Source organism: Canis aureus, chromosome 14 (assembly GCF_053574225.1).
Source record: "Canis aureus isolate CA01 chromosome 14, VMU_Caureus_v.1.0, whole genome shotgun sequence".
Lineage (NCBI taxonomy): Eukaryota > Metazoa > Chordata > Mammalia > Carnivora > Canidae > Canis > Canis aureus.
This window is the reverse complement of record NC_135624.1, coordinates 30838663-30856496: the sequence shown is the minus strand read 5'-3', so window position 1 is coordinate 30856496 and position 17834 is coordinate 30838663. Positions and strand designations below refer to the sequence as shown.

Below are 17834 nucleotides of genomic sequence, written 5' to 3'. Positions count from 1 at the left end.
AACTCTGCAACCCCTGGGAAGTTGCTTTTCTCTGAGCCTTAAACCTTCATCTGAAAAAAAGAAAAAGAAAGATAAAAAGACTTGATAAGTCTGTTCCAAGGAATGGACATCAGCAATTATATAAATTGCTTAGCATTGTGTCTAGCACATAATCGGGGCTCAGTATATTACCGACGCTAGTGCTATTGATAATAAATATAACAATTCAGGCAGAAGGATAGTGAGGCATTGTTAGAAGAAGGTAGGTCTAACTTCATTCACTAAACATATGTTTATTGAGCACCAACCAGTGGAAGATGCTAAAGTCAAATGGATGAATGTCACTGTTAAGAGGAAAGAGCCACTTCCATCAAGGTATGCTTCAATGTGCAACAGTTGGCTGGACAGAGAACAAGGGGTGAATTCCCAAGGGGAAGCAATATGCCTGGTGAGAGGTTGGTTGATAAGGAAAGGAAGCAGTTAGAGACGCCTCCAGAGATGGGGTTTGAGATCACTGAGTTGCTACAAACAGCCTGACACCCAGCAGAGGTGTCCAGTAGACAGGGGCTACCATGGGCCTGAGCTTTAGTGAGACCTTGAAGCGCAAGATGTATACTTTGGGATGATGTTGAAGCCTTGAGCAAGGATGAGTTCTCCTTAATGTACTACTCAAATCATACCCTTACCCATGTCTCAAGTGGCACATGGTATATTCCACGCAAATCTTGGTACTCAAGGACCAAACTGAGCAACTTGGAACAGGTTCCAAGTTCAAGTTCTTGGCATCGGAGTAGACCAAGAGGGAAAATGTTTCATAAAATCCACTACAAAGGGGAAAGGGCATCTGGGTCCCTCTCACAGCCGGGATATTGAGATAAAATTCCAGTGGTGTGTTACCTTGGCAGCAGTTGCCTAGTGAGAAAGATGAATGAATGATAAAAGAAGTAAAAAATCAAAAAAAGGACAGGAACAATAAATCAAGTCAAATATTTGATGGTCATTTCAAAATTTCTCCACAAAATATTCTAGAGATGGGTATAATAAAAATGTCTCCTGCTGATAGTCCTTTTCCTGAATAATCAGAGCTTTAGAGAATTATTGGGTGCCAGAGTTGGGGAAGGGCAGTCATGGATATGCTTACCTTCCAGTGTTGTCCAGTGAGTGGGGATCAGACAATCAATGCCATGTGACCCAACATTCTGGGTTTCCTTTCAGGGTGATGCCAATGGCCATCCAGTTTTCCATCCTGATTATGCTGCATTCGGCTCTGGTCCTCATCACGACAGCAGAGGATTATAAGTGTTTGCCCCTTGTCCTCCGGAAGACATGCTGTTGGATTAACGAGACCTATTTGGCCCGGAATGTCATCATCTTTGCATCCATCCTGATTAACTTCCTGGGCGCCATCCTGAATATTGTAAGCATTCCAAACCCATCAACCCTCTGGCTTCTCGCAGGCAGGGAAGAATGAAGGGTGTATGAAGCCTGCAGCTTCTTGCATGGGTACCTCTTCCCTTCATGTGCCTGGTGCAGCCCCGAGCTTAGGGACAGGACAGAGATGCAGCCACTGTCAGAGCTGTGCACTTTACTAGTGGCAAATTGTCTCTTTCCCAGTGGGGGAGGTCATTTGCTCCAAAGGAGCTCAGATGCCCGTAAGTTTCTATATTATTGGTGGCCAATCAATTATAACCATGAATCAGAGTTCCGTCTAATTAAGTACCTACCTGCTATGTGCCATGCACTGAAGGAGGAGCTGTACATGTTTTTCTTGTTAATTCCTCACATAAACCCCGTGAGGTAAGTCTCCTTATCCCCACCTTATGGCTAAGGAAACTGAGGCTCAGAGACATGAAATAACTTGCTAATAAGGTCTGTCTGACTCCACAACTCATGCTCATGCTCAAATGCTAAATTGTATCTCTGGGAGTGGGAGTGGGGGGAACGGAAATAAAAGAGCTGTCATTTCTTGAGCACCTACTATGTGCTACAGGTAGGTATTACCGTTCCCATGTGATGGATAAGGAAACTTCAGGAAGCTTGAGATCTTGCTTATGACTTTCCAAGAGTTCATATTGGATGTGACACATTGAACTCAGATGACTCTCCAGCTGCCATATTTATCATTTGCTTTTAATTTGGTGACCCATGTTTTAATGATTTCATTTTCTCTCTAGAATGGTAACATGATAGAGACAGCATTTTCTGTGATAATACATACAGTCGGTGTTGTCCATGACTTAGATTTTAGGGGTGATCTGTCTGATTCCAGGTTTTGAACTTGGCACATTGGGAGAGGCTAAGAGAGGCATCATCTTGTGGCTGAACCCATCATTGTGCCCTTTGGGCCCGAGGGAGGGTCTCCACAAATTCAGGGACCCAAACTGTGGACTCCCCCAATTGTCAGCCCATGAGTCGGAGGCTTATACTGCCTGAAATTAATTGTCCAGAATGGCCCAATAATTACCTAGAGTCTACGTTGCTCAAGCTCTGTGGTTGGCCTTGTCGTAAAGGATTCTATGGGATAAAGAGAAAGGAAAATCCTAATCTAATTAAAGTCATCATCTAATGACTATTTTATAGATTATTGCAATTGAAAATGGAAGTACTTAGGAGCATTGATCATGGCCTGCGGAGACGTAGCCAGGATCTCAAGTCTTGACGAATCAGGTATTTCCGGGGTGCAGGATTTGGAAAGAAGTTCAGTGACTCTAGGTCAGGGTTAACTCTGGGCCACCCATGCCACAAGGGTGCAGTAGGAAGTTCAGAGGCTTTGGAGTCAGATAGACCTGCGATCAAATCTCAGCTCTACCGCTTACCGGCTCGGTGATGCTAGACAAGTTACTTTACTTCTCAGAGTTTCATATTTTTCTATTGTAAAATGGGGATGAAAACAATAGCTACGTCACAAGGTGGTTGTGAGGCTTTTTTGTCCAAAGTGTCTGGCACAGAGGAGGCATTCAGCCCGTGGTAGCTACTCCTTCCTGAGCACCACAAAATCTGTAGCAATGTCTGGCCTAGGAAATGCACCCCCCACCCCGGCTCTCCTGCACCCCTTGCTAAAAGTCTTTCTGGAAGACGTGCCTCTCAGATCCCTGGAATCCTCCCAGCTGTGGATGAAGAGACAGGCTGCGAGCACAGCTCAGGCCTTCTCTCCTGCCATCTGGCTCTCTTCAGGGTCCCACAAGCACATCCCACTGCCCTATGCCTGGCTCCGTGGCTGGCTTATAAATGCTTTTTTCTGAGCCAGCACCTTCTTTAAAATGAAAGAGGAGATCCCAGCTGGCACGTCCATTCTGGAATGAAGCCCCCCTCCCCTGCCCAACCCCCCGTAGGGCCTGGTCTGCCCAGGCTCCTGCCGAAGCTCAGCAGTGACGCACACTCTGTTGCCAGCACTCGCACTGACTTTGTCGTTCCTGTGTTGTTGTGTTTTGTTTTGTTGTTGTTTTTCTTCTTTTTTTTTTAATCCGCAGCTGTGGTGTGATTTTGACAAGTCGATACCCTTGAAGAACCTGACTTTCAATTCCTCAGCTGTGTTTACAGATATCTGCTCCTACCCAGAGGTATTTATTCCCGAGCTCCCCTTGGCAAGACTTGGGCCTAGGTTCCTCCACCAGTTCCGCATGAGCAGGACTGGCTGAAAGGTCTCAGAAAGCCTTCCAGAGGCTGGCCTCCTTCTTCTGCCTCCTGCTCCTCCTGCCCCTCCTCCTCCTCCCCTTCCTCCTCCTTCCTCTTCTCTGCCTTCCCTTCTCACTCCTGCCTCTTTCCTACTCCCACTTCTAGGCTTTCCTAATTCTCCCTCTTTCCTCCTCCTCCTCTCTCCCTTACTCACCTCCACTCTATTCATTTTCCTCTTCCCTTTCCTTCCCTCCTCCTCTCATCCCCCCTCCTCATCTCGAAATCTTAGAGCAGAATGTGCTGTTGTTGCCAGCGCAGGGCAGAGTTATGGCTCAAGTGGCATTTGCTGTGTTAAAGAAGGAGGGAAGGAAGGACAAGACGGGAGGAGGGAAGGAAGGAAGGAAGGAAGGAAGGAAGGAAGGAAGGAAGGAAGGAAGGAAGGAAGGGGAAAGGAAGGAGAGAAGGAGGGAGGGAGGGAAGGAAGGAAGGAAGAAGGAGGAAAGGAAGGAGAGAATGAAAGAAGGAAGGAAAAGAAAGGAGGGAGAGAGGAGTAGGGAGGGAGAGCTAGAAAGAAGGAAGCTAGTGAGTCACAATCACAGCAAACCACAACCGAACTTAAAGCAAAGTGCAGCACCATAGGGTCAGGAGGTGTCCCAGCAGAGATTGTCCCACCATCATTGTACAAGTCTCACCCTCCCTTGGCCGCGGAGCCACAGGTCTGGCCCTGAGGCTTGGGGTCAGCCTATGGTGTCGGGCAAAGGACAGGTTTAGGCTGCGTTAGGTGCAGCCCAGACTTTTACACCTGGGGGCAGAAGTTCTGGGTCAGGACAGAGGACAGCTGGAAGGTCCTAACAGACTCTGGCCTGCCTCATGTCCTGAGGACCCAGGTAGACCCTTGTTCCCTAAGACTGCTCCACTGTTTGGGTGGGAGAAGGGCTCTGTGTTGTCTCATCTAGGCCCCAGAATCAGTGTGAGAAACATTCTGGAAAGGGAAGAAAGGCTCCTGCCACTTACAAGGTATAGAACGTCTATTTGATATGCAGAACATCATGAAATTCTCCAACTGTGTGGGGGAACAAGAGGTTGTCACCTCCACTTTCTAGATAATATAACAGAGGCCCCAAAAGAAACATGCTCAGTGCCACTCACCGCCACTCCTGCCTGCCTCCCTTCCTCCCTGACTTCCTTCCTTCCTTCCTTCCTTCCTTCCTTCCTTCCTTCCTTCCTTCCTTCCTTCTCTCCTCCTCTTCCTAATTCAGCTCACAAGACTAGGAACTGCAGTTGAAACCGTAGCTGGCTTGTTCTTGACCTCCTGCTTCTGCATCCAAGCTTGGTCCTCAGTTGCTAGGGAGGAACTAGGCTTTTCTTTAAGATGTCCAGGGCAGGATGGGACTAGCTGTCATGGGGGGACCTCCTCCCACCAAGTACTGAAGGATCACAGGCCTCGTGGAATCTGTGGGACACCAGGTCCCTGAGAACATCTAGGTTTGGAGGGCATGAGGAGTGTCCTGGGAGGCAGTGAGTTGGCCAACCATCAGATCTGGAAAGCTAGGCAAAGCTGGATTTCACTGCTGGCTGAGCCCTTTCACCTGCTAACAGTGGAATATTGAATCAGCTCTTATTCCCTCTCAACTTGAGCTTCCTTGTCTGTAAAGTGGGAAAAATAATACCCTCTTCATGTGGCTGTTGTGAGGTTAGGGAATAATCATGTTGTTGGGGTGCCTACCTAGACAAGTTAGCAGATGTGGAGCTCCCAACAGGTCATCTGACATGAAGCTGAGCTATTAATCTGGGCTTCCAGTTCACTCTAAAACAGTGTATCCCCTTAGCCCCAAACCTAAACTTAGGACCACAGCTCTCATGGGTTTGCCGGTCCTAAGAAAATGGCTTTTGGATGACATAGCATCATCTCTGTGCCTCGGTTTCCTTATCTATAAAATGAGGAGGAAAGTAGTACCTTCCTCAAGGGTGGTTGTGAGGATTAAGTGCATTAATCCATGTAACCTGTCCAGAGTAGCATCTAGCACAAAATACCTGCTCATTCAACATCAGCCATGATGCATTTATGATTTCCTGTAAGAAGGTTTTGAGCCTGCACTACCAATATATGTTTATCTCTAACTTACATTCCTGTATCACTGTGATAATGTATTGTGTACAGTATGGAACATATTCAAAAATTAGAAATGTTTAAAAGTGAGGTAAATAAGAGTTTCAGTACTTTCCTCCCACAACCAAAGGATCATCTTACTCTGGGGTGAGTAAACTGTGGCCTCCATTGAAATTCTAACTGCCACCTGTTTTGTAAGTAAGGTTTTATTGGGGCTTAGCCACACCCATTTATTACCAATTGTCTATGGCTATTTTGTTTTTGGTAAAGATTTATTTACTTACTAGAGAGAGAGCATGAACAGGCAGAGGAGTAAAGAGAGCCCTCAAGTAGACTCCACATTGAGCCCAGAGCATGATGGGGGCTCAATCCCAGGACCCTGAGATCATGACCTGAGCTGAAATCAAGAATTGGCCACTCAACCATTGGAACCCCCTGGGTACCCCAACTATGGCTACTTTGATAGTACAATTGGCAGAGCTGAATAGTTGCAAGAGATGGTGTGGCCCACTAAGACAAAATGTTTGCCAACTCCTGGCATCATCCTAGATGCAGGTACCCCACTGGCCTAAAAAATGGGCATCTGGACTCTTTCCATTACCATCTACCACAAACAACCTGATTTGACTGACCGGTTGCCATCTTAATATATATGGCTGTGCCTCTCTACCTAGGGATTTATCTACCAAACAAGAAGGAATCAGACACTCAGACCTTGTAAAAGGCTTAATCTACACACAAGGCTGCCCAGTACTCAACACACATTTGTCTTCAAATCCCTTCATCTCTCTGAGCTTTGGTTTCATCGTCTGTGTACCTGACCTCTCTACTTCAACCTATGAGAAACAGGACTCAGTCTGAAAGCATGTGCTAGAAACATCATATAAATATGGATGATGTGCTATAAAGCATAAGAGGCTGTTCTAATATAGGGTACCAAGTATATTTTAGTATTGAACTCGAGCTCACCAATTACTCAAAATGGATGAAGATACAGTAAATGAGAGTGAAGAAAGTGGCATTCCAAGGAGGATGTGAGAAATTGTCTGGGGGAGGGAAGAGACATGGGTTTGTGAAACAAAAGCAGATCACACACACAAATGTAGAGTGTCATTATCTCAAACACCTGCACAGGGTTCTCAGTAGCCTCGATGGGAAGACCTCCATTTTAGAGTCAAGCCCTTTATTATATGCACTGGCACATTTGAATAGTCAGTTGTATGCAGGAGCAGTCCGAGCTTGCTAACGTTTTCAAGGGCCCGAGAGCCAGTCTCCCATAGGGTTGTCATTATCTGTGTCTTTGCTCAATAAATATTAACTGTCATGATGAATATGAGAGAAGAAAGAGGGGGATTGAAAGAGGCAAGAGGGAGAAAGAGCAAGAAAGAGCCAGAAAGAGTAAGAGAAACAATTACAAGAAAAAAAGAATACACGGTTGAGTAAATGAGCAAATTTTTTTAAATTCCAGAAGTAATGATTAAAAAAAACTAGTGCCTTCACTTCTCTGCTTAACTCTTCATGTAGGAGTCTGAACTCCAAGTGGCTTGGAGGACACTTTATTCAGGGTGGTCAGAAGTCTCCAGCTGCGATGCAGGGTAAAATTAGGTTTTCCCACGCTCCTTGCAGAAGGAAGCCCACCAGAAAATTCAAACGAAGAAGAAGCATCAAATAGCTTTGTAGTAATTTCAGAACTTTTTCTAGTGGAACAGAGGGATGTTATATGATCTCTTTTTTTTTCCTGCACAGAGCTAATAATATGTTATGACTAAATATATAAAGAAGAACAATTTTTTTTTCCCAAATCACAAGCAATTTTTGGAATCGCCTTTCCCCACAAAGAGCGAAAAAGCCATAAAAGCACAGGGTGATCCAAAAACCAACAAGTCCCACCTCATTAAAGCTTAGATTTCAAGTCTTTAAGGACATTAACAGAACTTGGGAAAGATACCAGGTATGGGTGGCAGAGGCTGTGTGGTGACCTTGAATGAGCGAGGACTCTTCTTCTGCCATGTACTTGCTGTGCAGCCTTGGACAAGTCTCTTAACTACTCTGAGCCTTAGTTTTCTCACTTATATAATGGGGTTATTTGTTATTGTTTTGATTTGTGTTTTGGAGACCAACGTGGGTCTTGAACCCTGAGATCAAGACCTGAGCTGAGATAAAGAGTCAGCAGCTTAACTGACTAAGCCACCCAGGTGCCCCTATAATGGGATTCTTAATAATACCTACCTCATAAGATTGTTGGGGTGACAAATAGAGATGACATCCATAAAGCACTAATTAAATGTTAGTTTCTCCCTTGTCTCTTTCTTGAAGGCATTGGTAACAAGGGTAAAAAGGTGCTGCCCAAGTGGAGATCTGAACTTAAGGAAGATAGAGCAATAACAAATTTTTTTAAATGCACAAGGCTCCATGCTCCAAACATGGGTTTATCTACATGATCGTGTGTCCAGTGTATGACTAAAAACGTGAACAGGCTACATTTTCATAGCCTATTTCCCTTTCATCATATTGTTCTCCTGGCCTCACCAGTTGTTTCCAAGATGGTAATCACCTTGTGTTGCATCGACCTCAGGGAGCCAGATCCTTCCAGATTCTGCACTTGTTGCTCATGCTGAGGGGGTGGTCTTGGAGCACACACTCTATTCCAACAATGTCACCATGTTCCTCTCTGTTAATCATTCTTAGCTGACAGTGGATACTTCCTAGATGTATGTTTCACAATGTCAGATTGCTGTCCTCTCTATGGTTAATTGAAATTCACACTTAATTTCTGGAAGTCAATGGGATTCATAATCTGGATGGACATTATTGCTTTTTTTTTTTTTAACTGAATGGGAAAAAATCAGAGAGAGGCAAACCATAAGAGACTCTCTCTCTCTCTTTTTTTTTTTTAAGATTTTATTTATTTACTCATGAGAGATTGGGGGGTGGGCGCAGAGGGAGAAGCAGGCTCGATGCAGGGAGCCTGATGTGGGACTCGATCCTGGGACTCCAGGATCATGCCCTGGGCTAAAGGCAAGTGCTAAACCACTGAGCCACCCAGGGATTCCCTGGACATCACTGTTTAGGAATCAAATACAGACTGCATTTTTGATGTTTTTTAAAAACAGACTCTGATAAAAAAAAAAAAAAAACAGACTCTGATGATAATTTACAAAGATCTGAGCAGTCATCAAAGAAGCTCAGCCAAGATAAGGACATAGTCTTGCAAGTGAGTGTATTGACTCAACCAGTAAGCACCGCCAAGATAAGCATCATCCCACGTTTAAAAAAAAAAATTATGTCATAATGCCTTTACATAAGAAATAGATACTGTGTAGGCTCTTTGATTAGTTTTGATTCATAGCTTTCCTGGGATAGTCATTATTTGTACATATCATCAATGCAGGTATGTCTTTCCAGGAAGGATTATAAGGTTAAAGTATTGACTGAGAATGTAGTTGCTTCTAGAAATATCTAGAACAGTCCATCTGCCTTCAGCCAAAATCAGATAGAAACATCTCATCTACTTGTGGACTTTATTTTTTTAAATATTTTATTTATTTATTCATGAGAGACACAGAGAGGCAGAGACATAGGCAGAGGGAGAAGCCGGCTCCCTCTGGGGAGCCTGATGTGGGACTGGATTCCAGGACCTCGGGATCTCGACCTGAGCCAAAGGCAGGCGTTCAACCACTGAGCCACCCAGGTGCTCCTACTTGTGGACTTTAAATGCAGTTTTGACAGGTTGAAGCTAACAACTATAATAAACTAGAGAATATTCACCATTCTTCCCCTCGTATGGGAAAAAGAAAGGCCAGTCATGGAAACCAGGATCTAGAATAAGCCAAAGCAGTCGGATTGTGGCAGAGCACCCAGGATATGCAAAATGTCCCTTTCCCCTGCCTTACACATTCTAGTAAAAAGCGGGTTGGTCATCTCCACCTGCACCCGTGGTGACCCCAGGATCCTGACACTGTCACTTCTGGGCCATGCAGGGAAGGGAGGCTCAGGATGAAGCAGAGCTACCTCTGTCTTTGACCTGTGTGCACTTCACTGCGCTGCTTGTAACAAGAGTTATAATTGAGAATCAGATTTTGTGTGAATCTGAAAGTTTGGATTCTTTCTTTGAAGGACACTAACTTCTGAAAATTGTCAGCTGTCTTTCCTTTTGTTTCCTGTGAGTTTATAACGCCACAGAATTTGGCAGTAACCAAATGGGCTCCACAGCCCAGCATGTGTGACTTGTGTGGATCAGGATTCAAGTCCTTCTTCACATTACCACAGCGTGGTGTGCTCTTTATCAAAGATTGCTGGAAACTGCCTGGTCCCTAACATTTCTCATATACATCCTGCATTACTATTTTTCATCATTAAAACCTAGGAAGAAGCAGAGAACCCCATGACTATATGGGATGCAGACTTCTCGGGAATAGAAGGACTCACTGCAACAGAATGCATTTGACCCACTGCTTCATTTGATATGATCAGATTAAAGGACTTCACTGATGGAAATAATCCACTCCAAAGCAACATCCTTTCTGTGTCCAGATTTTGCACTGTTGTGATTATAGTGCATATAGAATTTTACATCTTGCTTTCCAGTATTATTTTGAAAACATTTTCTATACATTACCTTTGAAATGCTCCCCTGAAAATCTTTGTCTATGGAGATTTTTGTTTGGGGGAGGCTACATGTGTTTTTCACTCCCATCTCCTCCTTGTCCTCTCATACCCCCAACAATCTCTAATCAATGGTCTTATTTCTCTTCTTCCACAGCCCCTCAAACATGGGAGTCTCTATGGTTGGTCTCTGTATCTTCTGTCTTTACTTTTCATGTTCTGCTTGAGTGGTCTCCACAGCTGTGGAGTCAGCTGAACCGTGTCACCTGTGGTTGCCATGAGCTGACCTTCCTGAATCATCCTCAATACCTGAAGCTTGAGAAGCCTAAAGCTGAACGCATTTCCTTTCCTCATTCTCATTCTGTAGTTGGTTTTTTTCTGAGTTAATAGTTTAATCCCTGCTGGGATGTTTAGCACCAGTTCTGACTCCTCCCTCTTCCCACCTTCACATAAAACTAGACGTATCTCTTGCCCCATCTCTCAAGTCGGTCCCCAAACTTGTCATTAAACCTTCAGCTTTTCTCCATAAATTACAATTCATCCTGTACTAGTCCACATGACAGTTTATTCCTAGAACACTGATCCATAATTCCATTACAAACCTGAAACCCATCCATGGCTCCTTGCGGACTGCAGAACAAAGCACAGACTTCTCAGCAGGGCATACAAGAGTTTTTGCAATGTGCCTTTGCCTTCTATCTCTGCCCTGCCACACCTGTGAACCCCTCATGCCCAGAACCCATTCAGGGGACCCTCTAGGAGTTGTGGAGCTTCTGAGTTCCTGGGCTAACTTCAAAGGACACAGACTATTTGTCATTTGATAGGAACATAGTCATTATGTTGGATCCTGCATCCTCCTAGGTTCTAGGAAACATGCAACTTAGAGGTCCAGATGCAGCTCAAAGAGAGGTTTTCAGAAAGTCATGAGACTTCTGTAGCTTCCTGTTCCTCTCCATTTCCTGATCCCACTCCTGCTAGTTATTCAAGCCAGAAAAGAGACAGAGGTTAAAGCTCCTGATGTTATTTATCCAAGGTCCTCATCCTTTGATGTGGCTTATAGCATCACCATAGGGTTCAATTTTATACTTCAAAGAAGAAAGTTCCCAAAACTGTGCAAGGCATCAGGGTGGTTCCTTTCAGTAGGAGGAGGGCGGCTGGCAGAGCTGCCAAGAGCACACCAACACAGTTGGTTGAGGCAACAAAAAGAAAAAGATCCATCAATCCATTGTGCAAATGTGGGACTGTACTTAACTCTTACGATTTCAGATGTCTTGGCAGAGGAAGAAGGAGAGTAACTCTTTAGAAACTTACCTGCCTGCTTATGTTACTAGCTCTCTTTATGATGAATTAGGTGGTTCTTTGATATACCCAAGGAGTTCATTCTGTAGATTTGTTCCTTTGTTCCTTTGCATGCATGTCATTCCATCTTTCTAGAATGTTCTCCCTTTCCCATTTTCTGTCATGTGAATCCTATCCATCCTGCAGATCCAGTTCAAATCCACCTGTCCCATAAATCCAAACTTATGTTCCTTCTGCCCCTGTTCGCCATCACATTTGATCATGTAGCTGGCAGAGCACTTCCCACGGCATATTGCTGTTGGTCTCTTGACATCTGCTTCACATCTTAGACCACAGGGTGTGGTCCAGGCCATCTCTCATCTTGGAATTCCCAATGCCTAGCAACATGCCCTGATTGTAGCAGCCACTCAGGCAATCCTTATCACACTTTTTAAACTTAGCTGTTGTGCCCTCATAAAGTTTTGTTCAAGGACATAATCATTTTTGACAGCTTTGATTTAATACTTGATGCATAATTTGCATTGACATAACCATGCACAACCCTTCATTAAGATGCAAGTAACAATGAAACAGGACACTTCAGGTCTCTCCACCTCTCCTCTCTCTGTTAAAATGATGGCTTTGTGGCATCAAGCTGAGTTACCTGAAAAATCCTGCCAAGGGAAGATCTTAAAGGAGAATTGAAGGAAGCTCATCCTCCATTTGAGACATGGACATAATTGGATTGATTAAGAAAGACAAAACTAAATGGTGCTCTAGACACAGAGGTCTTGAGGGACAGGACGCTCGCTGCCTTATTCATTTCTGAGTCCACCCAATGCACAGGAAAGACACGGGGCCTTTGCCCTCTCATCAGGGTGCTATCCACATTTGTTGATATCACTGTTGAAAGTATACATTAATGAGTTGATTTGGCTTAAGAACTCAATAAAAGTATCTTCCATATTTGCTCAAATATTTCTAGAAGTTCTTATTGGTCTCTTCCACCCATGCAGAAACTGTATCTTTCTGTGATAGGAGAGAGGGGGCAGCCAGTTGCTACAAGTCACACATACAGGGACATGACTGCATGTGGCTGTCTTTGGTGCCACTTTCCAGTCGTGAGAATTTGAACAATTTACATAAGCTCTGTGAGCTTCAGTCTCCTCACCTGTAAAGTGAGAATTATGATTTCCCTTGTGGCCAGGTATTTTGAAAATTGTAAGAGAAAAAGTTTATAAAGATCAAAGTACTGCCACCAAGTAGGCCTTGACAATGCCAGTTTTATTCTTTTTCCCCACTGGATAGTCAGAATCCAAACCTGCCATCCAGAGTGATACAGTGCGATGCTTCTGTAAGGGAAAGAGGCTGGGAAGGATCCCAAAGAAGGCTAAAATCTGGCTAAGCCAACTGACCTGTGGGGGCCATGCTAGCCATGCCAGTATTCCAGCTCGAGTGCTGCCAGCCTGGCCTTTTGAACAGCCAAGTCTTGTACAAGGAGATTGATCTTGTCCTGGGGTGGGTGGTGTTGTGGCAGACAGTGTCCAGGGCACCTGGAGATGCCCACTGAGACTCCTCAGAAGAGTGGATGCTTGTCGGGAAAGTGAGGCTTAGTCACATGGATGAGCTCTGAGCAAAAGGACACGAGATGCAGAGCACAGAGGCCCAGGAGGATCAGGAAACAGCCTTGGGAGGCACAGGTAGATGGTGAGATGAAGCATATGTTGGGTTTGGAAAGTGAAGGAGAATCTGACTCGCACTGGCCATGTGAGCTTCCTACTCAGAAAGGAGAACACCATTTGAGGGGATGGTGAGCCATGAAAGGCCTTCGAGTCGAGGATTGCCATGATGAGGTCTGTGTTGTAGAAATTCCAGAGAGAGAAAGACAGTGTGTGTTCAGTGGGGGGTTGGAGACCACAAGCAGACAGAGCTGATGAAAACTGTTCTAGAACTGGAAGAGAAAGAGCTCAGAAGGGGAGGACTGCATGGATGTGAGCTCTCTGAAGGAAGTGGAGGCTACAGGTGTAGGGTGGCCTGTCTGTGGAACATGGGGAAGAGAACGGCAGCAAAGAAGAGATTGAGGGTTGTAGCTTAGGGCTGTTGTAAATGGTCCCCAAACGCCAGAGAACGGAGGTTTTGGGAGGTGGTGAGGAAGTGATAAGTTCTGTTGGAGGCAATTGGACTTGAGTACAGCCTGAGGTCTCCAGACAGAGGTGCTCTGCTGCCATCTCCATCAGGAGACCCGTGAGCACCCAGGCCAAGGAAAGCCACCCTCCCACATTCCTGTTGAGTCTGACCACCTCCCCTCTCTCTGTTTCCAGTACTTTGTCTTCACTGGGGTGTTGGCCATGGTGACCTGTGCGGTATTCCTCCGCCTAAACTCTGTCCTGAAGCTGGCTGTGCTGCTGATTATGATTGCCATCTACGCCCTGCTGACTGAGACCATCTATGCAGGCCTCTTTCTGCGCTACGACAACCTGAATCACAGTGGAGAGTAAGTGCCCGCCATCACAGCTCAAAAAGCTCTCAACTCCTAGCAGGGAAATAGAACCATTGGGAAAATTATTGAGATGGTGTCACCAAAACTTGGGGACTGTTGAATGTTGAGTTCTAGTTCACAGCTCAGGCATTCGCTGGCTGACAAGTCTAGGCAAAATCCTTAGTTTTCAATTTTAAAATTTGGGCTGAAGAGTAACTGAAGAGTAACTCCAGTCTCCTCCAAACCTAATAATTTATGACTCCTTCCAATTTAGCAGCTCCAAGATGCATAGGGTCTGATTATAATTTGTCTGTGACAATATTAATAGTAGCAGCCACTGCGCATCAAACACTTGCTACATTCCTTGCACTGTATTATTTGCAAAATACAGGAAAGCACAAAAAATAAGATCTCAGGCTAGATTTTTAGACTTCTTGGGACAGAGTCAGAGATAAGGCAGATAAAGCCAGTGCAACTCCAGGACAGGGAAAGTGAAGGGAGAAAAGGTTGGGAGTAAAGACAAGCCAAAACGGTATTTTGTGCATTGTGAGGAGATTGAAAGGAGACACTTAGCTCAGATGTCTCTGGATGGTCAGTGAGATGGGGAAGGCATCTCAAGTGGAGAAAGGGGGAGGAATATCCCAACTGGCTCCATCCCTTTCCTGTGTTTGCTGAGTCACAGCTCAGTCTCTGCATGAGCTTCCTGGTGACAGCCCCATGGGGAAACCAGACCCCACACCTGCAACATGGAGCCTCACCTGAGCCAGAAATGACAGAGGCAACCGGCCTCAGGTGTCGAAGCACAGGGCTTCCTGAGACCACAGTAAGGGGCCCACTGCATGAGAAAAAGATGAGGTCAAGATGGCCCAAATAGCTTCAGAAAATGTGCTGGAGACTAATCATATGAACATCTATGAACCAACGTCTGGAAATAAACAATGTGATAATGAATCATATTTACTTCTGCTTTCTTTTTTTAAGATTTATTTATTTATTAGAGAGAAAGAGAGAGAATCTCAAGCAGACTTCAGATTCTGCACTGATCGTGGAGCCCCATGGGGGGCTCGATCTCACAACCTTGAGATTGCCACCTGAGCCAAAATCAAGAGTCAGACACTTAACCAACTGAGCCACTCAGGCACCCCTACTTCTGCATCTTTTAAAAGGATAAAGTATTTCAGATAATTTTGCTGAAGTTCTTGTTCCTGGCATTAATCTCCTCTTTCTCCTAAGGGCCAACTTCTAATGCACTTAATGTGTATCATTCCCATCTGTGTTTTTAAATACATATTTAGTTTTGTCTATATTATAAATTACTTAAAACTTTGTTTCATTGTCAAGGAATATTGCACTTTTTAGATACATATAGGTTGATATCCACAGATTTAGTTCTGCAGAGTGTTTCCACAATCTGCAACTATAATATGTTCTGATGATATAATAGGAGCGTCCCAAAACATACTTATCTTTTGACCTATTAATAGACATTCAGGTTATTAGCAGTTTTCTCTACTTAAAAAATGCTTCAGTGCCCATTATTGAAAACCTCTCCTGAAACTTACATCTAAAAGCAAACTTGCTGGATTGTGAAGATCTGTATTTTCCAGTTTATACATAATTACCAAATTGTATAAACAATCTCCCTCTCACAAGCAATGGTCCTTTTGCTCCTTATTCTCATCTTATTAGACTTTTAAAATTCCTATTGAATTTATGAGTGTGAATTTTACAACATTATTTGTACATTATTGTACATCTTTGATCATGAGCAAGTTTGGTTATTGACCATTTGGATCTCCTTTTAGGTGAACTGTCAGGTCATATCCTTTGGCTGGTTTTCTGTTAGCTTGTTTGCCTTTTTCTTACTGGATTTGCAAAAGTTCTTTATAAATTCTAGATGCTAATTTGTATCTGTCATGCGTGTGCATCAGACACTTTATGGTCATGACCCTGTTTGATCCTTGCAGCAACCGTCTGAGGAACACAGGCTCAGAAAGGTTAAACAATTTTCGTGGTGTATATGGCCAAAAAGAACAGATGTGGATTCAAACTCAGCTCTTCCCCGCTCCAAAGTCCACCTTTGTCAATACTGCATACATCTCTTCTAAGTCAAGCTGAAGAATCTCTCACCATATGCCCAGGGTTCAAAGAAAGTCAAGGCAGTTTCAAATCAGGTAAAATGGTTAGTGGCAATGGGTAGCCCATGGCCAAACAGAGGACGAAGGGATGTACAAACAAAATAAGCCAGATTTGTGGTAAAAATAAAATTAAACCAGCTACAATTTAGTTGTTCAAAGGGGAACACAGCTTTAATGGACCAGCCAGTGCTTTGGCTTCAGATCCAGAGTCTGTTGCATTAGGAAGTCATTTCCCATCTCTGGGCCTCAGTCTACCAGTCAGTGAGATGGAATAGCTGTCCTCTCTCTGGGGCTGTGTGAGGCTCTGGTAGGCCTGGCACATAGTAGGTGATCCATAGCTGTGCATTCCTAGCCCCTCCCTCCTTCTTAGGAGAGAGGCTTTGTTCTGAATTCTGTTCTGAGGTCTTCAGGAAAAGCTTGTAGTGAAATTGTTAGGTAGGGTTGTAAGTGTCGATGCAATCCCAAGCTCATGGCTGCTGACATCTGAGTGTTTTTCTGTTTCTTTCTGAGTCAGGGTCAGTCATTGGAGAGTCTTGTATCAACTCACACCTGGCTCTCAGCAGATCTAAACTAATCATTCAGCCTTCTCTGTCCGCTGTGTTATAAATCAGCTGCTCAGTAACCACTGTGCAACCAGATGGCAGCCGCAGTCTGCTCATGCTGTCGGGAAGTTAGCCAACATTTTAGGACCTGACATAGATTCATGGGATTCTGCTAGTTGTTGCTGGGGGCCAGGTACCCCTGTAAAGGAGACTGCAAAGAGCCTTACACCTGTTGCCTACTGCATCTCCAGCGAGCAGGTCCCAAATGCTTCAGACCAGCATCTCCCAGTCTGCACAGGATGCCTCTCAGTGACAACTCCACATCTCAGTGGGTGATGCTGAGCCCAAAACAGGAGAGGCACCCTCTCCCCCAGTATCTTATCAATCTTTGGAGATTCATCTTTCTCAGCATGACTTAAGGGAAGCAGTCTATCACAACATGTGTGAGTACATGTTTAGGAGGTAAGGCATTTAGGGTCAAACCCCAGCTCTGCCATCAGCCAGCTGTGTGATCCCGAGGGAATTCATGAAAAGTGACGATCTCACTAAGCATGGTTTTTCTCACCTGTAAAGTGGGGATAATGACTGCTTGCTCCTATGTTGTAAGAATATCTGATCATTCAAATGTGATCCCAGAAACTTAGCACAAGACCTGGCATAGAACAAGCTCTGGGGGGATCCCTGGGTGGCGCAGCGGTTTAGTGCCTGTCTTTGGCCCAGGGCGCGATCCTGGAGACCCGGGATCGAATCCCACGTCAGGATCCCGGTGCATGGAACCCGCTTCTCCCTCTGCCTATGTCTCTGCCTCTCTCTCTCTCTCTCTCTCTGTGTGTGACTATCATAAATAAAATAAAAAGTAAAAAAAAAAGAACAAGCACTGGATTAATATTAACAATTACTATCCCACATTTCCCCTCCATGCTGTAAATGCTGCTGTTCTAGAAAGATCCTTACTCTCATCTCTGGCGGCTGTCACCTAACTGCTGCCCCAGCCCCCAATCCTGATTCACCCCTCTCAAAGCCATCAGAGCCATCTGGTCAACTCATTATCCTTCTTAAAACCCTGAAGGGGCTCCAGGGCACCTGGG

The 17834-nt window shown here is 44.7% G+C and overlaps 1 protein-coding gene across 3 annotated transcripts in view; it reads left to right on the top strand.

The window, feature by feature from the left end:
- The window catches only part of ADCY8 (adenylate cyclase 8), a 214798-nt gene that overhangs the window by 164429 nt on the left and 32535 nt on the right, over positions 1-17834 (top strand). For 2 of the 3 annotated variants that reach the window (XM_077847269.1, XM_077847266.1), the window contains 3 exons: positions 1195-1396; positions 3450-3539; positions 13909-14081. In XM_077847269.1, the coding sequence (XP_077703395.1) occupies positions 1195-1396; positions 3450-3539; positions 13909-14081 (465 nt within the window). The remainder of the gene's footprint in view (positions 1-1194; positions 1397-3449; positions 3540-13908; positions 14082-17834) is intronic. The other variant, XM_077847267.1, reaches the window with a different exon arrangement.